General features: G+C 30.0%; 2 protein-coding genes across 2 annotated transcripts; one reads left to right on the plus strand and one right to left on the minus strand.

Annotated features, from left to right (window-relative positions):
• Window positions 1–943: 943 nt before the first annotated feature.
• Window positions 944–5,154, minus strand: LOC133310227 (uncharacterized). Its single transcript, XM_061511122.1, has 5 exons — window positions 4,581–5,154; window positions 3,167–4,473; window positions 1,788–2,204; window positions 1,367–1,605; window positions 944–1,238 (listed from the first exon to the last, which is right to left on the minus strand). The coding sequence occupies exons 1-5, from the start codon at window positions 4,697–4,699 to the stop codon at window positions 984–986; spliced, it is 2,337 nt and encodes a 778-aa protein (XP_061367106.1). The 5' UTR covers window positions 4,700–5,154; the 3' UTR covers window positions 944–983.
• Window positions 5,155–23,348: 18,194 nt separating this feature from the next.
• LOC133310222 (myb-related protein 306-like) lies at window positions 23,349–24,970 on the plus strand. The gene is made up of 3 exons (XM_061511117.1): window positions 23,349–23,638; window positions 23,817–23,946; window positions 24,079–24,970. Exons 1-3 carry the CDS (start codon window positions 23,506–23,508, stop codon window positions 24,779–24,781), a joined length of 966 nt encoding a protein of 321 aa, XP_061367101.1. The 5' UTR covers window positions 23,349–23,505; the 3' UTR covers window positions 24,782–24,970.
• Window positions 24,971–26,950: the final 1,980 nt, after the last annotated feature.

Genomic DNA, 26,950 nt, shown 5'->3' on the forward strand with positions numbered 1-26,950 from the left:
AATGTTATATGTCCTTACCAATTAAACAAAACTTTTGGTTACATTTACATTTGTATTGTATATGAATTAAAAAAAAATAAAAATAAGAGGTCTTGATTTCAAAAAAAAAGAAAAAAATAAGAGGTCTTGTTTTGGGATTTGATTATTTTCTTAAAAACTAACATTCAAGTTATAAAATATATATATTATAAAATATATATATATATATATATATATATATATATATATATATGAAGAAGGTTATACTTACAGCTTTTTTTTATAACCTCTTACAATCGTAGTTTAACACCGTTGATTTCCGCCAATCAACGGTTATGATTTTCACAAATTAAACTCATTAATTAATTATTAATTCACAATAAATGATAACCGTTGATTGGTGAAAATTAACGGTGTTAAGATATAGTTGTAAGAGGTTGTAAAGAAAAAATGTCGTAAGTATAACCTTCGTCTATAAACATATATATATATATATAAATTATTTTAAAGTTTTTTATGAGATTTACATTTCATCCCTTCCTGATGCATTTTTCTGTAATAAATTTCTTCTTACATGTTTCAACTCAAAAGAGTATCATTTTGCACCCTTAAAACTCAATATTTTTTCCATTAAAGGCGTTATAATTAAATAATCAGATTGTTTGATTGATAAAATTAGTAAAATCAACTTATAAGGGACGAAATTAATAAGCTATGTATCAATGAAGAATAAAAAATAGTTTTATTATCTATAAGTAAGATGCTATATGGTTTTAATCAATAGAAAATAAATGAGGGTTTTATAACATAATATATTAATTATTAGAATTTGCTCAATTCAATTTGTTTTGAATTATTTTAAAGAAGAAATTTATATAACTATCTTAAGAAAATTTTCTGAATCGAACCAGCAACTCGATAATTGTATTAAAAAAATCTTCACTATTTCAAAAATGACCTTCCAAATGTGAAGGAGCATATGAACAAAAGCTTGCAATTAACTATCAAGTAGGAAAAAGTAAGAATGATGGTTCTACACGAATCCTTCGGTTTACAAAATTGATCTTGTTTAATTTACTACGACACCATGCTAATTGATCCGTCGTTATTCTTGACATGTTCAACACTCTCCAAACCAATTTCATATCAACTTGAGAGAAAAAGTAAAGCACTTGATCCGTTCCATCTTCACGATGCTTCTGAAACTTCTTCAATATGCAACTTCCACTCCTCAAAAGGTCTCTTAGTCTCTTTTCCTTCTGCAAATCCAATCAATAAAATGTTACATAAAGGAGGAACATAACACAACCCTTTTTCAAAAAGAAAAAGAAGAAAGTTAATTTACATTTAACACAAAAAAATATGAGACTTTAGAAGATTTAATTACCTTATGAAGATCTGTTCGAATCTCCACTAGAAGCTCTGAATCTGCAGGGTCTTGGAATTCTACTTGATTTTCTTTTATTAGACCTTTGTGTGTCAAGTTAGTTGCATCTTTATCAGCTCTTATAAAACGCCAAATTGTTCTGATTGATTCTTCCAAAATTTCCACTAGCATGTCACTTGTGATGGCATCTTTATCTACCTCTCTTTTTGTGAATTTCTTTTTATCCTTGGCATTGTCTTCTGCAGCCAATTAAGGTTAAAGCCATCAGGAATTGTTTTTGTTCAATATATGGAACTTTATATGGTCCCCCACATAGCTCAAAGGGACACTATGAAAGTGGGGACAACAAAAGTAACCACTAATTAACTTCCATTTTGAAAAAAGAAACTAACCAAATTCATGTTATTTTTAAAGTTCTCACCTCTTATAACTGGAACTTGAAGAAGATTGCGCATGACACAACGATTCCTTGCATAGTTTTCAACCCGTGGACCTTGGAAAGGTTCATTCTCTATAAATCTTTGGAGAAGCACTTGAAATTGTTGAAACTCCCCAGCTACTTCATTGAAACTTTTCAATCCGTACTGGTCAGATTCCCATAGCTTCAAGGCCTTTTCATATTCCCACTGAAGGAATTCCCAAGAAAGACACAACTGTCCCACATAAACCATTTCCAAATCACTGTATAATTCTCTTACGAACTTTTTCATTGGGTCAGCTTCTTCAGTATTTTTACGTCTAGAAAGGCGAAAGCCGCGTGGAAGAATGCATGTGATTGCTGGAGAAGGGTTCTTGCAGCTTGAAAATGATTGGAGTGGGTCCTTTGACTGCAGAAAACCTACAAATTTCCAAGAAACTTCTATAACTATGATTGGGGCTTTAACTTTTAACCATTAAGCATAATGCAAAGGCCACTTAGGATTATATAACATAACTTTCCTTGAGAATAGTTTTCCTAACTTTTCTTGCATAGTTAATGTTGTTTATGGACACACACACACAAAAAAAGGGGTCATGGAAACATTGGGTGGAGCATTACAATCAATGCTAGATCATTGTAGGGACAAGTTTCTTTAGGAAACTAGACAAAGGTTTGCCACAATAAGAAAATGTCCAAATGTTAGGCCGGTGGAAAAAGGGAAGTGCGTATTTTGATGTATACAAATCGTTTAGTTATATGATAATTTTGCTTAATATAAAGGAGAAGGTGGTAGCTCTATGTGAGTATACATTTGTTTGTTAAATACTTATTAGAGTTATTAAACAAGGAAGAGTCGTAACACTAGCAATCATGGCTGGTGGAAACAATAGAGGACAGAAATTAATGCGAGCAAAGTGCAGAACCAAGCATGTGGAATAAAAAATTGCTCAATTCCTTAATGCCCAGCTCCCAATCCAACCTCTTTTCCTTGTTGTAGTAACAAAATGAATAAAAATGAATTCAATTGATACTATATTTAAAGTTGAGTATCCCCCTTGCCCAAAACAAAACCAACCAGAAAAAGAGAAAAAATAAAAGTACATCTGTTTCATAATTCACTCCACTGCTAAGTATTTGGGTAATTCATGCTTTCTCAGTGCCCAACTAACCAGATTTAGTGGGTCCTTACCTCTACTTTTAACGATGTAGGTGAGGTAGGTCTTGATGATCATGTAAGTTAAATGAAATCACTCATCCATCAAGCACACACTCTTTGAACAAGAAAGTAAAAAAAAAAAAAAAAAAAAAATTGAAAAAAAAAAAAAAAAACTGCTGAAGAAAGGAAAATAAAATTAAGGTAATGGATAGAAAATACTGACCTATAGCATACATCTTTTGGTAATTTAAGATATCGAATTTTCGCATTCGTTCTCGGTAACTCTTGTAGAATTTTGGAAGCTCATTTGTGGTACTACCATGCTGGAATTTTTCATCAATTTTCCATGGCTTCAAGTCTTCCATTATCCTTGGAGACTCAGAATCCTCAAGGATTGTAGGTAGACCAGTGGCTCTGACCTTCTTCAGCTCCATCTTCAGCTGTTCTATCAAATCTTGATGTTCCCACAGTGTGTCAAACCGGTTGGAATCCTCAAGATCAAAAGCTGTTAAACTTTGTGAATTGGGTTTCATAGATTGTTCATGGTTGGAATTGTTGCTATCTTGAAAACTGTTACCTGAAGACTTCTGCAGCCTAGACTCTTCTTCTAATTTTCCAAGTTCATCCATTATATCTTCATCTTCTTCAGCAAAATCATCATGCTCATAGCCAACATCCAAATTCTCTGAGTTTCTCTCATTCCAAAAGTCCAAATCTTCTTCTGTTAAGACTGCATTTTCTTCTTCATTCTTTCCCAATGTGTCAAGCTCGATAGAACTGATAGAATCTGAGTCACTGCTTGAACAAATGAAATCGTCTTCAGAAGGGAAATTATGTGCAACTGGTTCCAAAGGTTGTTCTATACATTGTACAACCTTGAGCTTCTCTGACACTACCTCTTTGTGTACCCTTTCTGTGAAATTATCAAGAATTTCTGCATTAACACCTTCACAATTTCCTGGCTTGAATTTTCTCTCAGATAAGAACCCAGAATCATTGCTAACATGATTTTCCAATGGAAGATCATCATTTGAATGAACAAATAATTCTTTGACAGTAAAATTTGCAGCCTGTGGTTCATCCAAGAAGTGGCTGAAACTCTGACCTGAGTTGAACTCATACTTGTTGGTGCTTGCAGAAACGGCAGTATCCCTTTTCACAAAATCGCTACTTTCACCAGAGCTTCCCTTGAATTCTTCAATATTGTTGCAATCCCAACTTTGATATTGGAATTTGAAGACCAACTTTGTTGTCTCCTCTTCTTCAATACCAAAATTCCCACTATCATCAACGGTTTCAGAACTACAGTCTTTCACGGCTTCTGATTTTGGTTGGCAATCATTAGAATCAATTTGATTACTTTCATGTGAGAGAGAATCAAGTAGTGCCCCAAAATTTCCAGAATTGAACAGAGTTTTTCCAAAAGATTCAGAAAATCCTTCTCCAGCCTCAGTTTTCGGCTCAGAATGATGATTTTCATGGGAAAATTTAGAAGAACAAACTGAGTTCATTGCTTCAGGACTATAGAATCTGAAAATAGAAAACAAAAAACGAAACAAAACAGAGAGATATTAAATTGATGACTAATCCATCCATACTGAACCATGTAGTTAAATTTGTAATGGAAAATTCAATACCTCAAGAAGACTTTGGTGAAAATCCAGAACAGAGTTTGCATAAGCTTAGAAAGAAAAACCCAAAAATAGCCAGAAAAAAGATCCATCTTTCTGTGAAAAAAACCTTTAGGAGAAACCATGTTCACCGAAAAGGAAGTGGATATTTCACGCAAATCTCGTTGAGGCACGTAGGGAATGAATTCATGAACAAGTTCATTCCTTTTGAAGCAAAACAGAGGAAGAGGAAACAGAGCAGGGTCATGCAAACTCTGATTTGTAGTTTGAAAATTTTCATGAAAAGGAATGGGACCCTGCACCTACACAGACAAAGATATACGTACAAACTCTCACACCCACAAGAGGTTTTCACATGGTGAATCCGATTCAGCAGAGGTTGAAGTGTTACCTAATTGGTGAGACTCAGAGGGGAATGGAAGCGCAATAAGATATGAGAAGAAAAGAACATGTCAGCGACTTGTGTTTGAACTAATCTTATGGTTGCTTAGAACAAAGGGATTTTCTGTTTCCTCTGTAACGTTATGTGATAGACTCAACGGGGATTTTCCATCATTTCTGTTGTGCCTTCTCTTTTGTATGATTCATTGGTTGAGCAGAGAGAACAAAATAAATATTGGGTTAAATTGAAAGTTTACGAAAATATACATGTTTTTCCAACGGAATAGGTTCCCTTGAAAAGTTAACATGATATTTTTATAGGAAGATCCGGGAAGGATATTGTAACAATTAAGTTGTGTTATTATTATGTTACTATCAATTAATTTCACACTTAGATCGATTATATTGATCCAACGGCTATATTTATTTTTATATTTGTATGGTTATGATTCCCCATATTTAAAGTAAAAGCATTAAATATGAAAAATTATAACCATACAAAAGTAGAAATAAATATAAAGTATTAAATTTGAGAAATCGTGACCATACAAATATGAAAATAAATATAACCATTGGATCAACATAATCGATCTAACGGTGAGATTAATTGGTAGTAACACAACTTGATTATTATAATATCCTTCTTATGTATTTATCTTTTTCCTTTATCAATTTTAATATGATTTAACTATTTAGTGTTTTTAAAATGAGAGATAAAAGACAAAAATTTCACCTAACGAGAACATCTTAAATGTTAATATCCATTCCAGTTTTCAATATTTGTAAGGTTGGGGGAAGGAGTGTGTAGGGTGAAAGTTCACATTTCATACCTTTTTTTGGGTCAGTGTGAAATTGATTGGTTAGAAGAAAAAATCAACCAAGGGTGGCTTAGGAAAGAACCAAATAGTTGACATGGATTATGGAGTTTAGAGTGTTCAAAATTCAAATTCAACTTCTTCTTTTTTTTGGCTATAAGTTATGTAAAACTTATGACTTTGATTTTAACAAATAATAATAATAATGATGATTTTACTTAAAATTAAATGTAAGGACCCACGTTTTTTTTATCACCCTGCAAAAAATATTTAAAACTAATGGTTTTTAGTTCAACAAAAAACAAAAATAGTAGCTTGATTGAAATCAAATAGTTGAGCATAATTGATTACAAGAGCTCTAAATAGTAACATTTGGAGATTTTATTTCTTCCCTTTTATCATTTTGTAATTGAAGTAAATGAGAGGCCCGTAAATGAATGCGCTTGGCAGGAACCCACGAGCATAAAAATCACATCATTGATGAAGGATGAAACCACTAAACACTAATTCGTGGAAAGGAAATCAAGATATATAAGAGCGAAGATAAACCTTTCTTTTTCTTCGGGATTTTATTAATTTCCGTGTGAGGGAAGAAAATCGGTGAAAGTAAAGTTGGAGAAACTGATGTTAACTTGGAAGTTCTCAGAAAACCAAAAAAGTCAAATCAACCGTGTTATTCCAGAAACGGAAAAATCAATCAAAATAAAAATACTAGAGTGATATTCTCCATTTTTTACGTGACCGAAAAGGAATTTCGTTATTATTTTTATAAAATATCTTTTCATTCCATAGGTGAGATTTCTCAGATATAGTTAGAAATTAAAGACTGAAATCACTTTCAAAAATATTTTTTTCATAAATTTAAGGATGGAATTTAGAATCACATGCTTAACATAACATACTGTGTATTTATGTGAAAATATCATTATCTAAATAATGAATATAGCATAATAAAAGTATGTATAACATATATAAAAATAATTTAAAGTTTAATATGACACTAGTTTCTATATGCATGAGATACATAGATATATAATATGTGTACGTAAGATTTATTAAAAAAAAAAGTATTAAACTGGCCGGCATTGTTTAACTTATTAAATATGTGGATAAATAAAAGTACTAAAATTTTCTTTAAAATGTTAGAGTATTAAACTTGTATTACATAAGTTTTTTGAGGTAGGATGTAACAACCAATCAATTTTTCCGTTAGATCAATTATGTTGATTCAATGACTATATTTATTTTCATCTTTGTATGGTTACGATTCCTCATATTTAATGTGAAAGCATTAAATATGAGAAATTATAATCATACCAAAGTGAAAATAAATATAAAGTATTAAATATGGAGAATCATAACCATACAAAGATGGAAATAAATATAACTGTTGGATCAACATAATCGATCTAACGGTGAAATTGATTAGTAGTAATATTGATAGTAACACTAATTGATTGTTATAATTTATATATTATATTTTCCTTAAATCCTGTTAATCCCATACATATTGAAATAATGAAAACATTGAACCTATAAACTTAACAAAATAAATTATGTTATGTATATTCACAAAAGTTTAAATAATAATATATAGGGAAAAGTATTTGTCATTTTGAATGACATAAAATTATGTCATTTTAAGAGAGAGATAGACATAAAACAATATTCTTTTTTATTTAAAATTTAAATTAAAAAAACCATCAACTTTCTCCCCCATGATTTTTATTTTTTGTATCTATCTCTTTTCTAAAATGATATAACTTATGTCCTTTAAAGTGACAAATATCAAACCCTAATATATAACTTAATTATTATTAATAATTGCTATCCTTATATTTAAACTTTTTTCTATATAGAGTAGTCCCAATGATTAATTATTTTAAATTATTATCCTTATTAATATATCGAACTCAAGACCAATGAAGTTGGAACAAATTTATATAAATTGATTCACGTAATTGGTGGTTAAGTTATACATTTTTTTTTTTTTGGTAAAGAAAGTTATACATTTTTAACTCATATAGTTTTGTCTCAAATTTATCTTTGATTCAGATAAAGGCATCATGTTAAAAGGTAAGAGATAAAATTAGTTTAATTAAATAACATGAAAATATTACTTTAAGGGAAATATAAGAATCATGTTGCAGGAATGGCACTGTTTATTCCTGCAACAAGGATACGGTGTCGTATCCTGAGGATACGGCGTCGTATCCTGAGGATACGGCGTCGTATCCTGAGGATACGGCGTCGTATCCTGACTTTGGTCTGACTTTTTTTTTTTAAACGTGGGACCCACACTTGATTTGTGTGTGTAGGAAAGTGCTCTTGTCATGTCAAATGACAAAAAGGGCACCCTTACTTTAATTATAATAATCAATTTTTTAATGGTTTAACAATATACACAATTAGATAATAATATACCATTTAAGTTCTTTTGATGTATATATTACGTAACAATACTAAATTTAAATAAAGTATTATTTATTTATTTAATAGCATTCGAATATATTTTTTTAATAAAATATTATTGTTCAATTCTATTGGTTAGGCGATGTTCTCAACATGCATTGACCATGATGGATTCTTGAACCCAAAATTTGCTTTACCCCGTACGTCTTAGATTCAACATTTTGGAATTTCCTCGGCCGGTACAACCCTGCGTCAAGGAACATTCGAACCAAAAGAAGACAAAAGCATAAAAAGGTGCTTTGGGGCATACCAATTATTACAAGGGCAAGAGAAAGAGAAGCTAGGTAGTCCATGATAAAATATGTAGATTAAATTAGAAAACACTGAGTTAAAAAAAATTAATATTAATTGGGCTAGTTTAATTGATGTAAACAGGTTGGCTCATAATGGGCTAAGTCAACTTGATAGCTTGATGTTTCATTTTTTTATTAAAGTCTTATAAAACAATTTATATTAAATAATTTACCCTTTCTTTTATAAAAATTAATATTTGCATGATAACATTTCAATTGATATTTGTTGAGACATGATCCTTTAATTTCAAATTAAAAGTTTGATTTTAGTGAATTTAACGGTTATAATTTATTGAGTCACACTTATTAATTAATTTATTAATTAACAATAAATATTAATTGTTAGATTATCGAAAATCAATAATGTCGAAGTATCATGTCCGTGTTGAATATTAACTCCACAAAAGAAATAGAAAATAATATAGCATAAGAATAAACTTTTAAAATGTTACAAAAAAAAAATATTTCTTAAAAATAAATATTTCATGCGAACGGGCATCCTTCCGAAACAATGACCAAACTGTCACGTTTTTGAATTTTTTTTTACCAAATTGCCATGCGAACAGTATTTTTTACCGGACTGCCACGCGTTGAAGTTCGCTACGACTAGTAGCACACTTGGTAGCCAATAATTTCATGACACGTGACACACTTACTGCCACGTGTCACAAAATCATTGGATACCAAGTTCGCTACCGGTCATAGCGAACTTGGACACGTGGCAGTAAGTTTTTTCAGCGAAAATGAACCACGTGTGAAGAAATCATCGACTATGAAGTTCGCTACTAATCGTAACGAACTTCATCGCATAGTAGCCTAGTAAATTTTATTGTTAGCATGACAGTTTTATATATAAATGCCAAAAACGTAGCACATTGGTCACTGTTTCCATCCTCCCAACCCGTGGCCCACACAAAGTTAAATTAGGTTAGTAATTTAGTAGCTTGAAACACTTATAGCCCTCACTAGTTGCAGGCTAGTCCGAAATTTACTTGGCTTAAGTGATAGGAATTGTTACAAAATAGGAAAATGTCTATTGAGACACTCTTCTTTGTCTATTACCACAACTTTGTTTCCCATTTTCCTAAAATGTCTCTTAGTAAGTGGTAGAGTCTTCTTTGATGAACCTTGTTTCTTATTTTTCTAAAATGTCCCTTGTTAAGTACTAGAGTTAAACTAGCAATATATTATGGGAAAAACTACCCTTATGTTATATGTGATAAGTTTCTCTCCTACACACCCTTCGTTAACTATGCCACCTTTTTCTTTTCTTTTCTTTTTATTTTTCAGGTGGTGGAGCTAACAAGTTTATCTCTATGACATGAGATAACTTATCTCCTTTAACATGAGATTAATAAAACTCATATATTATTACTCCTACATCGATATGAGTTTTTGAATAAAATCAAAATAATTAATTTTAAATACAAAATTATTTCCTAATTAATTTATATAATAAATGCAAAGGGTTTTGATTTTATCATTAAATCACAATAGGTTTTTTCTTGTGTAGTGATAATTAATAAATGTGGTGATAATTAATGTTATTCAATTTAATATAAGAAATTATTCAGATTAAAAGATTAAGCCTTTTATTTTTTTCATTTCAATAATTATATTTTTAACTAAATTAAATAATATATTAATTTAATTTAATATATATAATATAACTTGTTTGATAAAGGTATCTTGAGTTAATTTTTGTTATTCGGGTTCCGGACCCCGTTTTCCCGCAAATACTTTCAAATTCCCAAACTTATAATATTGTGAAGACCCTTCAACAGTTCAAGCGCTAAGCTTAAGTTTGTTTACTACTTAAATTTTCTATTGTGGATGATTAGGTAACATTTTGCTTAAACAAAAACTATGTTATCTTTCGTGTGTGTTTTTTTTAACAGAAAAACTGGGTAATAAGATTATTTTTTAGTCAGTGTTTTTTTCCTTATCTTTGTAAAAACATAGAGATTGTTTTCATTTTCCCTTCATAGCTGGTGTTGGATTTTGTTTAAATTTAAATTGTAAGAGAAAAACCTGATGTCCTCAAATCAAAGAAAGTACATATCTTGGCCTAACCCAACGCTACAAATTAATAATTCAAAACCTAGTGAGAGATTTTGTTTTTTGTTTTTTTTTAAATGTTATTTCATTTAAAAAAATCATATCCATACATGCACTAAGTTGTTTATTTTAAATTGAACCGAAGTTAATATTGATATAAAGTGAAAATCAAACCCGACGGGCTTGTCCAACCGGTTTACCAAGAAATCGGACCCCCAACCAATCCTATATATATCTGACTTGGTAAGGAATTAGTGACCCACCTGCGATCATTACATTCCAAAATTTTGAGCACATTAATATTTATTTAATTTAAAAAAAAATATTTTAAATTAAACCGGTTTAACCGGGACCAATTTTGTGCAGCTAACTGAACTTGAACTCAGACCACATTGGTGTGAAGTAAAAGACAACAACCATTTTTTGGTGATATGGTTTTATTTAGTGAAGCTAACTTAGATCAACTGGCTCTGGCTGTTATGTTGGATTGCCTCCATTCTTTTTGTGAAATGTCAGGTCAAGCCATCAGAATAGAGAAATCTGCCATTTACTTCTCTAGAAACATTGATGCAGCCGTGAAGAACTCTATTATACATGCTAGTGGGTTTAAACCGGTTGAATATATGGGGAAATACCTTGGTGCAATGCTTTACCACAGAAGAGTGAGGAAAAGAAACTATGCTAATGTGATTCCGAGGGTTAAGTTGAAACTAGCTGGGTGGAAAATACCTTTTCTTTTAGTCTTTTCCTTTGGGCTCTTGTCTAGGAGTGTGCAAAATAACTAAAAAATTAAACCGAACCGAACCGCCCCCTTAAAATAATTAGTTTTTAAAGAACCTGTTCATGAACCGAACCGGTTTTTAGAACTAGTTTAAGAACCGAACTATTTTGAACCGTTTCCGAACCGAACCGAACCGTTTTCAAAGCGAACCAAATTGATTTCTATAACTTTATTTTTTAAATTTTTAATTTTTCATTTCTTTTCAAAAGAGGGTCGACCCGAACCGGTTTCGAACTGAACCACTTCCAAACCGAACCATTTAAACCAAATCGGTTCGATTTTTCAAAAAAATCGATTCGATTCGACCCATGCACATTCTTACTCTTGCCCTCATATGTACCAAAAAAAAAAAAAAAGACAACAACCATTGTGCTAATGGCTCATTTGAGATACTTTATTATATACTATTAGGGAGATGATTTTCTTCTGTCGTTGAAGAAAAATCATCTCCTGTCACCTCACAATAGTTCTTTTTTTCTTTAACTTTTTTTTATGTTTTCAAAAAAATGGTGGGACCCACCATAACATTGTTTCTATGGCATGAGACAAAAAATTGCCTGTAACATAAGAAAAGATTTAGCCATACTATTATTATACTTATTATATACTTTTATATAAAATTAAATCAAGTAGTTTAATCAGTGATCCATTGACCCAGTACTCACTTATCCAATTTTTATAACATTGATCCAAACAATCCTTAATCATGTGAATATAATGGCTAGTTTTTTTTTTTTTTTTTTATCATATGTGTGTTCGCTGCTGTGGGTTTTGCCAAGTCTAATATAGTTTCCGTCTTCCGAGGTTGAATTGTCGAAAATAAGGCATTTTTATATCCCTAATACTTGTTGGTTTGATTTATGGGTAATCTTAATTCCTCCCTCAATATTTTCAACTACAAGTTGGTCTATCTATGCTGCAAATGAAAGTTGAGACCAAATCAAAATCTCGTTAATCTTGACATTTTATTCTTTATCTCATTGTTGCTGCACCCTGGACAAACCGACCAACGGAGAGTATTGGAGAGTATTCCACGGCTCTTCTGGGAACCGCGTTCCGTGACTTGGGTCCACTTATAGATTGTTCCAAAGAAAGAACATGTACCATGGGTCACGCCAAATGCAATAATACAATTTTTGCTACACAGAAACTTCAACAAAGTCGGGAGTTTTCTTGTGGGTATCTTTTGTTCTTCATATTATAAACAAAAGTACGGGTCAACGTTTCACAACACTTGGGACTTAAATATTCCTTTATTATCATTATTATTTTATTGTTAATTAGCTCCTCATACAAACAGAGCATGAGAACGCCGATAATCTTTTTCCATTAAAAAAAAAAAAACAGCAAAAGGCTGAGGAGACAGCACAGAATCACAGATTTTGACGACATTCTGTAAATGGGAAATTAATATATGAATCAACCTCGTTCTTTCTAGATGAACATGATTTATGTGAAGAATTTTATATGGTGGAAAACAACCGCAGCAGGAAGAAAAAAAAAAGTACTGTTTATCATATATCTTTAATCTTTTTATTGCGCCACTTTTAGCATGTTCGAATTTTGTTCTCAAAAATGGTTTTTAAATTTTTAACAACAATAAAAAAACATATTTAATAATTCCTGTTTTGTAAAAATAATTTTAAAAATTATAACTGTTTTTTTATTTTTAACATCAAATTTAGAGAATATATCTGAGTTATATTTATTTTTTATTTTAAGTTTAAATTTTTTTAAAAAAATTAGAGAAAACACATATTGCATTAATTATTTTACAAAATAACATTAAAAATAAAAAAATCAGAATACAATCACACAAGTCCTGTAATACTGCATTTGGATTCCAAATAGGAGAATATTTTGTGAACTTGTGATGTGCGGTATATCCCCTTCCCTAACCCCTAAAAAAAAGGGTAGTATACATCTAAATCAATTTTTAGTATTATATAAACTTGCTTAATTTTTATGAAAAAGATAATGCAAATAGAAACAAATCCATAATATATAGCACACAAAAAGAAAGAAAGAAGCAATTATATAAAGTTTTAAACTTAGATTATGAAGAATAACCTTGAATCTTAAAATTGGATACACTAATTTTTTTAAACCTCAGTTTATTTGAAATTTTTTTACCAATAAAAAATATATTCACGTTACCCGAAATTGCCCACTACATTACCCGCTGACTTTCAATCCATGCCACTAAATTATGTACAAAATACAGTTGATTTTGATTGATCTCAGTCCTCAACCATTTGATGTTATTTACTCCACCGAACTTCCTGATTTCCTTGAAGATATCTAAATAAAACTATTTCAAATGTTCAAATTAAAGATGACATATGACCGATTTATTAAAGGAAAAGTATAAAATCAACTAATTAAGGGTGAGGTTACATAGTTGACAAGAATTTCACACAATTCAGTCTAAATTTTACAAGATTTAAGGATAGTTGCTCCACAAGTCAAAATGTTGAGGACCAATTTCTTTTTATTGTATGCATAGTTTTTTCTCTGAATTATTTTTTATTCAATTGTAAACGGTGTTGGAGCTTGATTTTATATGAGCATGTACCTCAACCTTCAATTATAAAAACAAAACATAAAAGAACTTTACAGTTTCGCTGGATGAAAAAAAAAAAAAAAAAACTCATATAGTTGGTGAAACATCTTAGATAAAATATTGTGCAATTCATCTTCTCTGAATATAAGATATAGATAGAAATATAGCTTCGACTGTAGGCCAAGGTCAAGGTCAAGATCCAGGCATATCACTCTATTTCATCGTTTAGAGTGCTATTTTTCTTTCATTCATTAACACGCTTACATGATGTCAACAGCTTAATTAAAGACATGTTTCCTAGAAAATCATCTCGCTATACTAAGAATTTCCTATTCTAAGACTCGGAGGAAATGGTAGCTAAAACATGCATAACAGCATAAGTCATTCAATTTAAAAAAATAAAAGATAAAAACACCCACATGTGTAGACTTATAGCAATTAAAAACTTTTAATTAAAGATTCATTATTCACTTCAAAATGCCAAATGTTTATATATTTTAAATGATTTAAATAAGGAGAATATTATATTTATAAATTTTTTGTTTACAAACTCAACTATGTATTTTTGAGAATAAACTCGGTTATGAATGCATTCTCAAAAATACATAATATAATTTGTAAGAATTTATAAATAAAAAATTTATAAATATAACCGACCTCTTAAATAAGAATTAGCTCTTGTTTATCCAAAAAAAAAAAAAAAAACAGAGCAAGGAGGGATAGACGTTTGGGATAGCTGCGCTATACAGGGTTAGCCCATGTTTACTTTTCACCCTTCACCCTTTGTTTTATTGAAGAATTGCTGAAATAGCTGGGCCATTTAATCAGTGAACCTGAGCAGAGCCTGACAATTACTGGCCCATTTATAACCAAAGTGCCATGAATAAGTGCGTGAATTTTAAAAGCCCGTTTATTGAAGAATTAGACAGGCCCAAATGCAAAATGATCATACAATTGTCCTTGCAAGAATGATATATATATATGCGTTTTTTTTTTTAAATTCTTTAGAGTTTTGGATCCTATTTAAGCGTTTGGGCCGTTAGAGTTAAATGGGCTTGAGAGGCTCTTTTTTTTTTTTTTATCTTTTTAATAATTGGACAAGAGAGCTCACTGGAAAAAAGGGAGAAAAAGATAGTATTATTTCATGTCACCCAAAATGAAGTCATTTAAAGATTTAAAAAATTATTATAATTATAAAAATTAATATAATATCAGAATAAATTAAAATTAGAAAAATATCTTTCTTAACCTCAAAATGATATCCTTTTTTTTAGAAATAAAAATAATATTCTTTTGATATCACAGAAAAAAGGAGAAAAACTTAAATATATTGGGATCACCGAATTTGATACTTCGATTTACTAAAAAAGAAAAAAAAATTCCTTTTTACCTATTATTTTTTATATATTTTTATTTAAATCATAAAAAAAATACCGAATTCGTAAATTCAGATGCAATAAAGTTTTTCTCCGTAACTTATTACTCAAATATTGCAACTTAGATGACTCAAAAAAAAAAAATATATTGCAACTTGACGAGTGCTCCGATATCGAGGCAAACATAGTATGACGTAGGGGAGCATGGTTGGGTGGACCATTGAAAAAATTCACATGTGATTTGGACGGCGATTACAAGCTTTCTTCAAGCGATAAAATATTGATATTCAAAAGTGTCATGAATTTTAAAAAAAAAAAAAGTGTCATGATACATCTGGCCCCATGTAATTATTGGTCTAAATTGTACCCAACTTCCTGTGGATTAGGTTATTACTTAACTCACTGTATTTAAATAATTTTTTATTTAATTTGTTATAATTATAAATTTTTATTTATATTTATTATGATTATAAAAATATATCTCTCTTGTGGTCTTATGTATACATAATTTTATTTTTATTTTTTTCAACTTTTATCTTACATTATTATCATTTTATAAATTAAAATTATGTATCGAAAAATATGAACTATTATTTAAATTTAAAATAATTTTAATTAATAACAATATCACTTATATCATTATAATTTTATACATATAAGTTTTTTTATTTTTTTATTTTTTTTTATAACTGACAAGGGCTAAGGCCCCGACAAAAAAAACACAAAGAAAAGATTCGGAATGGATCTTCTTATGTGAAAAAAAATATGATGTGGTCATGTGAGAAGATCATAACTATAGAAAAGTAAATTAACGGTTATAATTTTGTAACTATGTATTATAATATTTTTGCTCTCTTTTTCTTTATCACTATTGATCTACCTTTATATGGTTATGATTTCTCACATCATCCTATTATGTTTTATTTTCACATGACCAGATACATATCCGAAAAGATTAGACCGAGACGAACTTAATGCGAGATGCAAATACTCGTCCCGGAGATACCCATTGCCATTACCCACTACATCCACCTGCAAAAGCAAACCAAGTTCTGCATATATTCTCATATAATGTATTTAAGGTAAATAAAAATAAAAATTTCACTTATTTTTATTATGAAAATAAATTAAAAATAAAATTTATTTTATTTTATCTATTTTTATCCGATATCATTATAAAATTATCTAAAGAAAGTAAATATCATATTTAATTTACCTTAAATAATTTTTTTTATTCTTAATAATATTTTAAAAAAACTAAAAAAATAAAAATAAAATATAAATTAATTTCAGAATAAATAGCTTGAAATATTTTTAATTTAATATTCAATAATTAATTTTATTATAATTTTATTTGATAATATCCTAATTATATAAAATAAATTTTAGAAAAACTAAATATTTTTATATTTATAAGATCACAAAGGGTCTAAGTGATATATTTTTGTAACCACCATGAGTTTAAGTGAAAATTTGAAACCACAGGAGATTAAATGATAAATTATTTAAGAAAAGTGACAAGTTTATAACCATAGAGAATCAAAGGATAAATTATAAAATCACAGTGGGTGAAAATAAATTTTTTCTTATTAGGTGTTAGGAACACATCATCTCATATTTTATATGATTTTGTTGTGTGAAGTTTACACACACACACATATTTGGATTTTACAATTCTCAAGTTGTAGGAAATAAAAAATATTTCCTACACACATATAAAAGTATGCACGGTCTAAATTTTTTCTTTATCTCTCTTCTTCTTATATGACCTCACATATTTTTATACATGCATAGGAGATAAAATTATCTCCTACAACATGAGAAACATTAAACTCATATATTTTTTTGGTAAAATATATTTTTAGAAATTAATAAGTGAAGTTTTATCAAAATTCATGTATATCTATAAAAAATAATGGGCAATGCCAATCTTCTATGTTCAAATCAATCTTATTAAATTTGACCCAATCATTAAACCACTATGATTGGCCTAGTGGTGACTTGTGAGGGATTTGAATAGTTTGTATTAAGTTATGTGTTCAATTCTTATTGTATCCAAAAAAGATTCGACCAAATCATTGACCTGACCAGTGTATTGCATTTTTGGGTCACTAATTCAATCAATGAGTCAAAGGTGTAACCAATTGACCCGATTAAGTATATGCAAATCTATATTTTATATTTAAAAATATACAAATAGGGTTTATTTTTTCTAAAGTTAGTTTAGATAACTTTATCTAATGTTCATCGAAACGACGTCATTTTCGGACGAAAATCATGGTCTTTTTGTAATTTTAATTTATTTCAGGGTTATAATAGTCTTTATCATTCTAATTTTTTAATTTTTCGACCCCAAAACGACGTCGTTTCGATGAACATTAGATAAAGTTGTCTAAAGTAACATCGAAAACTTATTTTCCCATACAAATATACTCAAATTAGTCAAATACACTTGTATAGCGACGAAATTGCTATGGAAATTTCATTGCTAATTTCATCATCGCTACTACTTTTCGTCGCAAATTTCCTCGCAAAATCATTTGCGAGGGAATTTGCGACGGAAAGTAATAGCGAAAATGAAATTAGCAACGGAATTTCCATAACAATTCCGTCGCTGTACAGGTTTTTTCCAGTAGTATACATGTAAAAATGATATCTGTTCCAAAAAATTTAATACAAAAAATAATAAATCACACCTAATTTGTCCAACAATCAAACAACCAAGCATATAATACTTGTTATATCCTTAAGCATTTAACATCTACCAAAAGCCTACAACATTAATGTTTGCTGCTATCGAGAGAAATCAAACAAATCAAAATGGATTTGAGTGTTTGGGAGAAAAGGTTTAACTTTTTGGGAACGAACAAAAGTTTGGGAAAAGTTTTGATTTTTTTTTAATTTTTTGCAAACAGAACAACGCAATTTTGTTTTTACTTTTAAAATTTGCGACCCGTCAAGTTTTTCATGAACCGGGTCATTAGTTTTGACGGAAAAAAAAAAACAATCGAGTCAAATATGTATTTTAGGGTCATTTATGTTATTACATGACCTGTTTATTGCTTGACTTGAACTGGTTAGATGATTGATTCATTGGATTTTGGGTCAATCCGGCTAGTTAAAGTCGGGTTTAATAACATTGGTTCAAACACAAAATATACATTTATACGATTGGATCTAATACCTTCCGAGTTTCTTCATCCACATAACACAGATACTGACTTTGTTTATTCTCCTATCAACGCCTTGTGTGTAGTAAGATTTATTGATAATATCCCTATAGTAAGCAACGAGTGGGGTGAAAATCATTCTCTTCACAGGGTTTTGTTTCATCCATTTCAATTCTCTAATTTTTATATTAATTTGCACCCCAAAATTTTCAGTAATTTCATCTCTTTGTATTCATGGTAAATATCACAATCAGCATTAATACAAGAATGCATCTTTCAGCAAAGAGGTCAAGTTTGGATACTAATTAATTAATTCTTGTCGTATAAAATCTCATTGTATTTATTATATTGAAGATATGTATCTCTCATAAGTCTCACCGTTTGATCAAATGGTCCTTAAGGATAATCCTTTTGAATTTGATGCTTATTTTTACGTTATATAGTCAAACAACAATACTATGCTCTTACTAGCTAATAATTGTTTTTTTTTGTGGCTAATGTGGATTGACAATTTGATATAATGGGTTGAACTTTTTGTTGGGAATTCGGTTCCCTCAATCTCGGCTAAGAAGCTTTTGCGGAAGTCAAATATCGAGTTAGGAGCTCGGTTCTTCAATTAGAGGTCGACATGTACAAATAGGTCGGCCAACGCAGAGGAAAAGCGAAAAACACAGAGGAGAGAGAAAAAAAAGAACACAATAAATTTTAACGTGAAAAATGTGAAGAAGTAAAAACTCACGGAACACTATTCCAGAATCAAACTTCACTATGAAAATAATGGGTTACAAAAAATCAAACTTCACCAACAAAGGTGGTATACTCAAACCTCACCTGTAATGGTGGTTTTCTCTCAAACTTTCCTAAGGAGGTGTAACTCTCAAGTTTCTCCCTAGATGTGCTCTCAAAATCAAAGCTTTGAGTTTTTCACTCAAAACTTTTAAAATCTCACAAGCCAACTTTTTTCTTTTCTTTTTCCTAACCTATCTCCATCCCACAACTAATGTATTTATAAGGTAAGGAAGAGGTTTAGCGTTTTAGGATTTCTTAGATCCTCATGGGCTTTAGGCTTAGCATTAAGGAGGAAGCCCAACAAATCTTTCACTTTCGACTTCAATACGTCAGCTTCAGCAGTAACCCGACACCTTCACAACAATCTTCAAATTTCCTTGCTCGTATTAGCTTTGTCATGATGTTGGACTAATTCAGGTTATTGTGCACTTTGACGAGTTCAAGCTCTCCACCTTCTTTTTTCATATTTTGCTTCCAATTTTCATTTAGACAATTTCTTACATTTTTGGTAATACAATGAATTTTTCGCTTAATAATTCCACAAAAGGGGGAAAGTTTCTTATAATATTTTTTTTTTTTTTGAGATATTTCAATCGGTTCATCTTTTTGACACTAGTCCAATTCGGGGCGGGTCCCAAGATTAAGGCTTTAAATGCTTTCCAAAGATGACACTGAAGAGAAAAGAACACATGTCCTTTCCTGACTCCAGCTGAATTACCATTATTTGGTTAATAATTTATTTATTTCATTTTTCGTAAACGTACTCATTTTTAACTAGAACCAATTTTGCAAAATTAACATCATTCAGAATCAAATTTGTAAATAATGTGGGAAGGTATCTAAACAATAAAGTTATCCCCAAAAAAACATCATTCAAAATCAAATTTGTAAATAATGTGGGAAGGTGTGTTGATATAATAAATTAAGAAAGAAAAATGTTATGATTAGGATTGACAATCAAATAACTTGCTGCATATGGCATGTTGTGATAATGGAGTACAACTTAAGAGTTAGCGTCTCTATAATTAATGTATGTAGCGAAGATTAACAGTCACCCACGTTGACTTGGGGTCTGAAGACGAAAGTCGACGGTAGCTAGGTGGCTTCCTCACTTCCAAAGATTATTAACAAGGTTCCATAATGAAAGTGATGGATACTAGATTACGAACCGTGATAATGTAAAGTATATTTTCTCATGGCTAGCTAAGGTTCATCATCAATCGAATGGATGCGTATATACTCAATAAATTTAGGAGCAACCATGTCCGAGGACGTCTTGGTCAAATACCATCAAAAAGGAAAATAAAATTCAGGGGCAAGTAAAGAAATACGCTGAACTTGAATGAAATGCTTAGGTAGAATTGAAGCTACTGAACATGAACTTAGAAAGAGAGTAGAACATAATGAAAATTAACAGAAATTGAAGAAGTTATCGCATGAGCTAATGACGAAGATGAACTTTCAGCTATCTCTTACTCATAAATTCATTTTCCCCTAATTAATTAACACAAGAAGAAGAATAAATATTTTTTAATATAAGGTTCAATGATGTTGACACCTATCAAGTTCAATGATAGTATAAAAAAATAGAAAATAATTAGTGACTTAATTTATGTCTAATTTACAAAAATAAATAAATAAAATAATCAATATATATACGATTTTTTTTTTCTAAATATTTAGCATGGATTTTTCAATCACAACGTAATAATAAAATATTTAAACAGAAATATATTTGACAGAAAAACTGACCACCAAATTCATAATTTTTAACAGAAAATAAAAAATAGAAATATATCGCAAACTTACTTATTTTATGAAACATTGCTTCTTTATTTCCAAATGTTACAAAATTGGTTGTAAATAATTATTTGCAAATCACATTTTATGTCATTAAAGATTTTTTTAGGTCACAAGACAAGGATATGTTTTTGTTTGTTTTTCTTGTATTGTAACAATTTATTTATAGACCTTTTGATATTCAACCTCTATTGATTCCCTCTTGGAGAAGTTTTGCTTAATAAAATTGCAAAAACCTTGACCTCTGTTAGGTTGCGTTTAACAACTAAATTAAGGGCCATACACTTGCTTAATTAGTCCTAGTCACAATTATTGTCGTCACATATTGTTGGGATTAGACCTCTGATTTAATAGGATAAATCTTAACGTTTTCCATAAATATATAGTGGGATGTATTCTTAGTGCTAACATATATATAGTATCATGATAATAAATAGGGTCCGACACTAATTACCTATGAGAATTAGTTATACAAATTGCACCATATCGCTGAGGACTGAGTTGACTCTAGAATATTTTTACCTTAAAAAAATATTTAAATAATTTATATATAACAAGCTAAACGTAGTACCTTATAAATAACCAAAAATTGCCCAGATCTTTTTCAATTTAATCTCATATTAAAGCATAAAAGGATATGTACTTCGAAGTGTGTTCTGTTTATTAATCAAACCTTTCAATTATTGTGGCGCTTAGTGAACTAAATTATCCTAAAAGTAGTTTTTAGATAGCATTAATGATACTTCTCCATCGCATGAAAATTATCCAACCAACGGAATTTCACATTTGATGGAATGCAACAGCAACACTGATTTTTATACCTGTATTTTAAATCATGCCATGTGAACAATTGTAAACCCTAAAATTCAACTATAGATTTGTCGGATCCATCCTTTGAAATTCACTCAATTAATTAATCAGTCATGAAACTCTAACTGGTGCTTCTTCCGTTTCAACTTGGAAGGGCGAATCTAGAGAGTTAGATACTTAGAGGTACTTTGAACCCTCTGTGTTCGCTGATATTTGTATAAATGAGCAGCACCTATGACACATTTTCTAAGGCAGTGTGGGCCTTCTTATGGATGCCTGTACTCTTCCAAATATCATATATGAAATTTATTGTGAATTTTGTTTTCAAAGTATAAACAGTTTTTGGTGGCTATGTTTCCCATCACCTATTGCATGATCGATTTATAATTGTTTACAGTCGACATATTCATGCATTATGTTCTTGATCTGTATGCAGGAAGGTGAAGTCAGTCTCTTAATTGGCCATGCACTAATTATATAGATCTTGACTCGAATTTCAAAGGGCTTAATTGATCACAAACAATATTGAGGATTATTTCGTTACCAAAGTCCTTTTATTTATTTTTTATAAAAAAATATAACTCAATAGTTTTTTTTGGGTACGTATTGGTACTCTAATTAGCTGACAAATATTGTGTTAGTTGTTGGTTATACCATTAATTTTAAACAAGACACCGGTAATTAAGAGAAAAAAGGTCTACCATAGTAGATCTTAACAAATGTGTATAATAGTAATGATAATAAATAAACTTACATGCTTGCAAATTGAAAATCGCGCAAGAATAAATTTCTCAAACAAGGTAAACCTAAAACACCCAAAAAACAATATAGCTTATAATTTTAATTGCCGAAACAAATCTTCCCGTTGTATAAACTTACCAGTGTACTTAAGCAAAGGGATAATATATAGATCTCTTAACCCTTTCTGAAGAAGCAAAGGTAGTGTCGGTTATGGTCTCTGTCCAAAATATGAATTTTATAATCAAAGTATAAATGCAAATAATAAATTTAGGGATAGGTTAAAAGAGAAAGAAGGGGTGGTGGTTTCATTGAGATCAACAGCAGGAAAGGAAGAAATAAAGGCAATAGCCTATTAGGCTTTGCAAAAGTCAGCTTTATCTCATTTAACATTAAATGGCAGCTGAGATTTAGGAACTTTCCAAGGTGAGATAATTAAGCTTTTCCCAGTGCAGCCACATTGAATGCCACGCGGTTTTGAGAGGTACAACATAGATAGAGAGAGGTATTGCCCCAGCTGAGGTGAATAATTTGGCATTTGCTCCCTCAGTTAATGCTCTTGCTGTCAACTTTTGACTCTTTGCTTCCTCTCTTTACTTGTTTAAGTCAGCTTCCTCACACACCCCTCAATGTCCCTTTACCCTTCTTCTTTTTTTGGCTATATATGGACCCCAAGAATAAGTTAGTCTTGGACACTTGCCTTAGAAACCTATCAAGTTAGAAGATAGATAGTTAGATAGATAGATATATCTTAAAAAGAGAAGAGATCACACAGGTAGAGGAGAGGAAAACGACCTATTTTTTCCTTGAGCAGAAGGGGCTAGAAAGTTAGAATTAGACAAGTATAAAGGTTGTGAAATAAAGAGAGAAAGAAAACAAGGAGACATGGGAAGGCCACCTTGTTGTGACAAAGAAGGTGTCAAGAAAGGTCCTTGGACACCTGAAGAAGATATCATATTGGTCTCTTATATACAGGAACATGGTCCTGGCAATTGGAGGGCTGTTCCCACCAAAACAGGTTAATACTCTCACTCTTCCTTTTTTTTTTTTTTTCTTTGTGATTTTGTGTATAGGCTATTCTTTATTCTTTCTCTTAGATCATGAACAATAAAATTCTTATTCAAGAGAACTTTGATCCGAATTGGTTTTACTTCACATGATCTGAATTGATTTATTCATCTTATTGGGGTTTTCAGGATTGTCAAGATGCAGTAAGAGTTGTAGACTTAGATGGACGAATTACCTGAGGCCAGGAATCAAACGGGGTAACTTCACAGAACAAGAGGAGAAGATGATAATCCATCTTCAAGATCTTTTAGGAAACAGGTAGATTCATATCTATACTTAATCAATTTTGAAGATTTATTTATTTATTTTAAATGTTTTGAGTATTTTAATTTGGTAAGTTCTTTTGGATTCTCATATGCTTAACTAGATCACATTGATTATGGTATACAGATGGGCTGCCATAGCTTCATACCTTCCACAAAGAACAGATAATGACATAAAAAACTATTGGAACACCCATTTGAAAAAGAAGCTCAAGAAATTGCAAACAGGTTCTGAAGGCAACTTGGGAGAAGGGTTTTCAACATCACAACCAATTCCTAGAGGTCAGTGGGAAAGAAGGCTCCAAACTGATATCCATATGGCCAAGAGAGCTCTTAGTGAAGCACTTTCACCAGAGAAACCATCTTGTTTATCTGTATCAAACCCTTCCAATAGTAGCTTCTTCTCTTCCACTAAACAAACCCAATCTTTGTGCTATGCTTCAAGCGCTGAGAACATAGCTCGTTTGCTGAAAGGGTGGATGAAAAACCCACCAAAGTCCTCTTGCACTAACTCAGTTGTGACTCAGAATTCCTTCAACAACATAGCTGCCGGAGGGACTGATACTGCTTCAAGTGAAGGAAGCCCAAAGGGAAGCAGTGCTGAATTGTCAGAGACTTTTGAATCCTTGTTTGGTTTTGAGTCTTTGGAGTCTTCAACTTCTGAGTTTTCACAATCCTTGTCACCTGAGGCTACTGTTTTACAAGATGAAAGCAAGCCTGATATTGGTGCAGAAATGCCATTCTCTTTGCTTGAAAAATGGCTTCTAGATGATGCTGGTTGCCAAGAGAAAGTTACATGTGGTGGTGATCCCCCAGTTTTTCTACATTAGTTTCAACTTGTGACATATGGGACTAGCTAGGCCTCATCTATCAATCTTACTAGTAAACTAGTTAACATCATTATCATACTCTTAATATGCCTCACTTGGAAATGTATGTAAAGTTCTTGTGATGAGATCTTGCTTTTTGATTTAATTGTTTCATTCTTCTTCCTAGTAATTGAAGTTTCAATTGTCCAATACATCAATTTTAGTATCAGCCAATACATTCTAATTTAAACTGTTTGGTTAAATGCCTTCAAATTATAAGCTTTGTGATTCGATTTAGAGCTTACGTGCTTGGTAAATTGATGAAGGGAATTTAATGAACAGAGTCTAGCCCACTATGATAAGCTCTATATATATATAGAGCTTGTAGTTTCTCAAGCTATCAGAGATAATTTTATCTCCGGCTAATAAATTATAATCATATAAAGATGAATCAAAATATATATATATATATAAATTAAGAAATTATAAAGGTAAGATTGTAAGAATCATTAAGAATAAGGAATTAAAATATTCACAGATTGTTTTAAAAAAATTTCACGAATCGACACAATATTTTATAAATATGCACGAATTTTTTCGTAATAATTTACCCACAATTTTTTTATATTAATACAAATTATTTATTTATTTATTTTTTATCATAAGAATGTTTACAAACCAAGTCTTGACGGCAAAGTACACAACCAATTTTATTTCTTTCTATTATCTGTTAAATTTAGGTTTATATTTGATTATATCTTTATGCGTAAAAAAATTATCGTTGTATGCATATTATATATATATATATATATATATATATATATATATATATATATATATATATATATAACATCTAATCAAAGCTAATAGAAAACTTAAGTGCAAATGGTCATGTTTTATATTCCCAGACATTACTTAGTGTTTGAATTACTCATGTAATTTTAAGTCCGAAAAAGTTATTATATAAAATTTATTTTTATGGTGTTGACTATTAACACTTTAATATTGCGGATAAAAGCTACAATACACTTTTACCTGTTCAACATATAACTTAAAATTAAATAAGTGCAAACTGTGTAATAGAATTTTTTTATATATTTATAACTAATTATTCAATGAATTCAAAATTATACAAGTATAACAGCTTGTCTGAAAAAAAATTTAAACTAAAAACTATTTTTAAACTAAAGCTAAAAAAATGAGCTTTAGAAATAAAGCTACAAACTGTTTGATGATCATATAAAATTTTAATTTAACTTAAAAGATGCTTAAAAGCTGTTCATTTAAAAAAAAACATACATTCCAAAAAAAATTGATACAACTTAAAAAAGTTTTTCCTAAAATTTTTTGGCTTTTGACTTTTTTCTTTATTATAAAAAAATATTTTTTTTATTATAAGAGCTTTTGTAAAAATCTATTTGGCCTAACTTCTACTTATAAGTAGAAAATAAGTTAAAAAAAATCTCTCAAACAGGCACTAAGAAAAAAAATAAATCACTAGTTTAAATCATTTATTTAATAAAGAGAATTAAATTAAATAAAAATTTTAAAATAATAATAAACAGAAAAAAAAATAATTGATACTTCCTATTAATCCACGTGAATAACTTACATTTTGACTTCTGCATCCAAAGCTCAGGTTTATTTAATTTCTCATTTAAGAGGGGAAGTTCAACATCATTATGCAGATTGATTGTTTATCTCTCCAATATTTAAATAACTAGAAAAAGGAAGGATTATTAATTATTCAGTGTAAACTAATTTCTCCTATTCACAATATTTAATGATTAATTTTGCTGTATAAGAAATAAAAAAAGTAATTAATTAACTGTTTTTTTAGTACAGATATATAATTAATTAACTTTAAATTTAGTAAAAGCTTATTGTATTTGACTGATATATATACCTTTATCGTAGTCAATTTAAACTCTAATACTTATCGGTAATTTGATTAATTCTTCACTATTAAATGTATTCTTTCTGGATACCAAAAAAAATAAAATAAAAATACATTCTTTCTTCGTCGAAGACAAGAATAAATAATGAAAACTAAAAAGTTATCATTAATATCTTATTTATAATTTAAAATGATCAATAACTAGAAGGAAAGATAATTATGTAGTGTATGGTAATGCACAATGTTTTTTCTTTTTTCTTTAGGTTTGGTGAGAGAGAAAGGATAGGGTCCGG

The sequence above is a fragment of the Gastrolobium bilobum genome, unplaced genomic scaffold (assembly GCF_033153095.1).
Source record: "Gastrolobium bilobum isolate Gb01-03AN ecotype WA unplaced genomic scaffold, APGP_CSIRO_Gbil_v1 utg359, whole genome shotgun sequence".
Lineage (NCBI taxonomy): Eukaryota > Viridiplantae > Streptophyta > Magnoliopsida > Fabales > Fabaceae > Gastrolobium > Gastrolobium bilobum.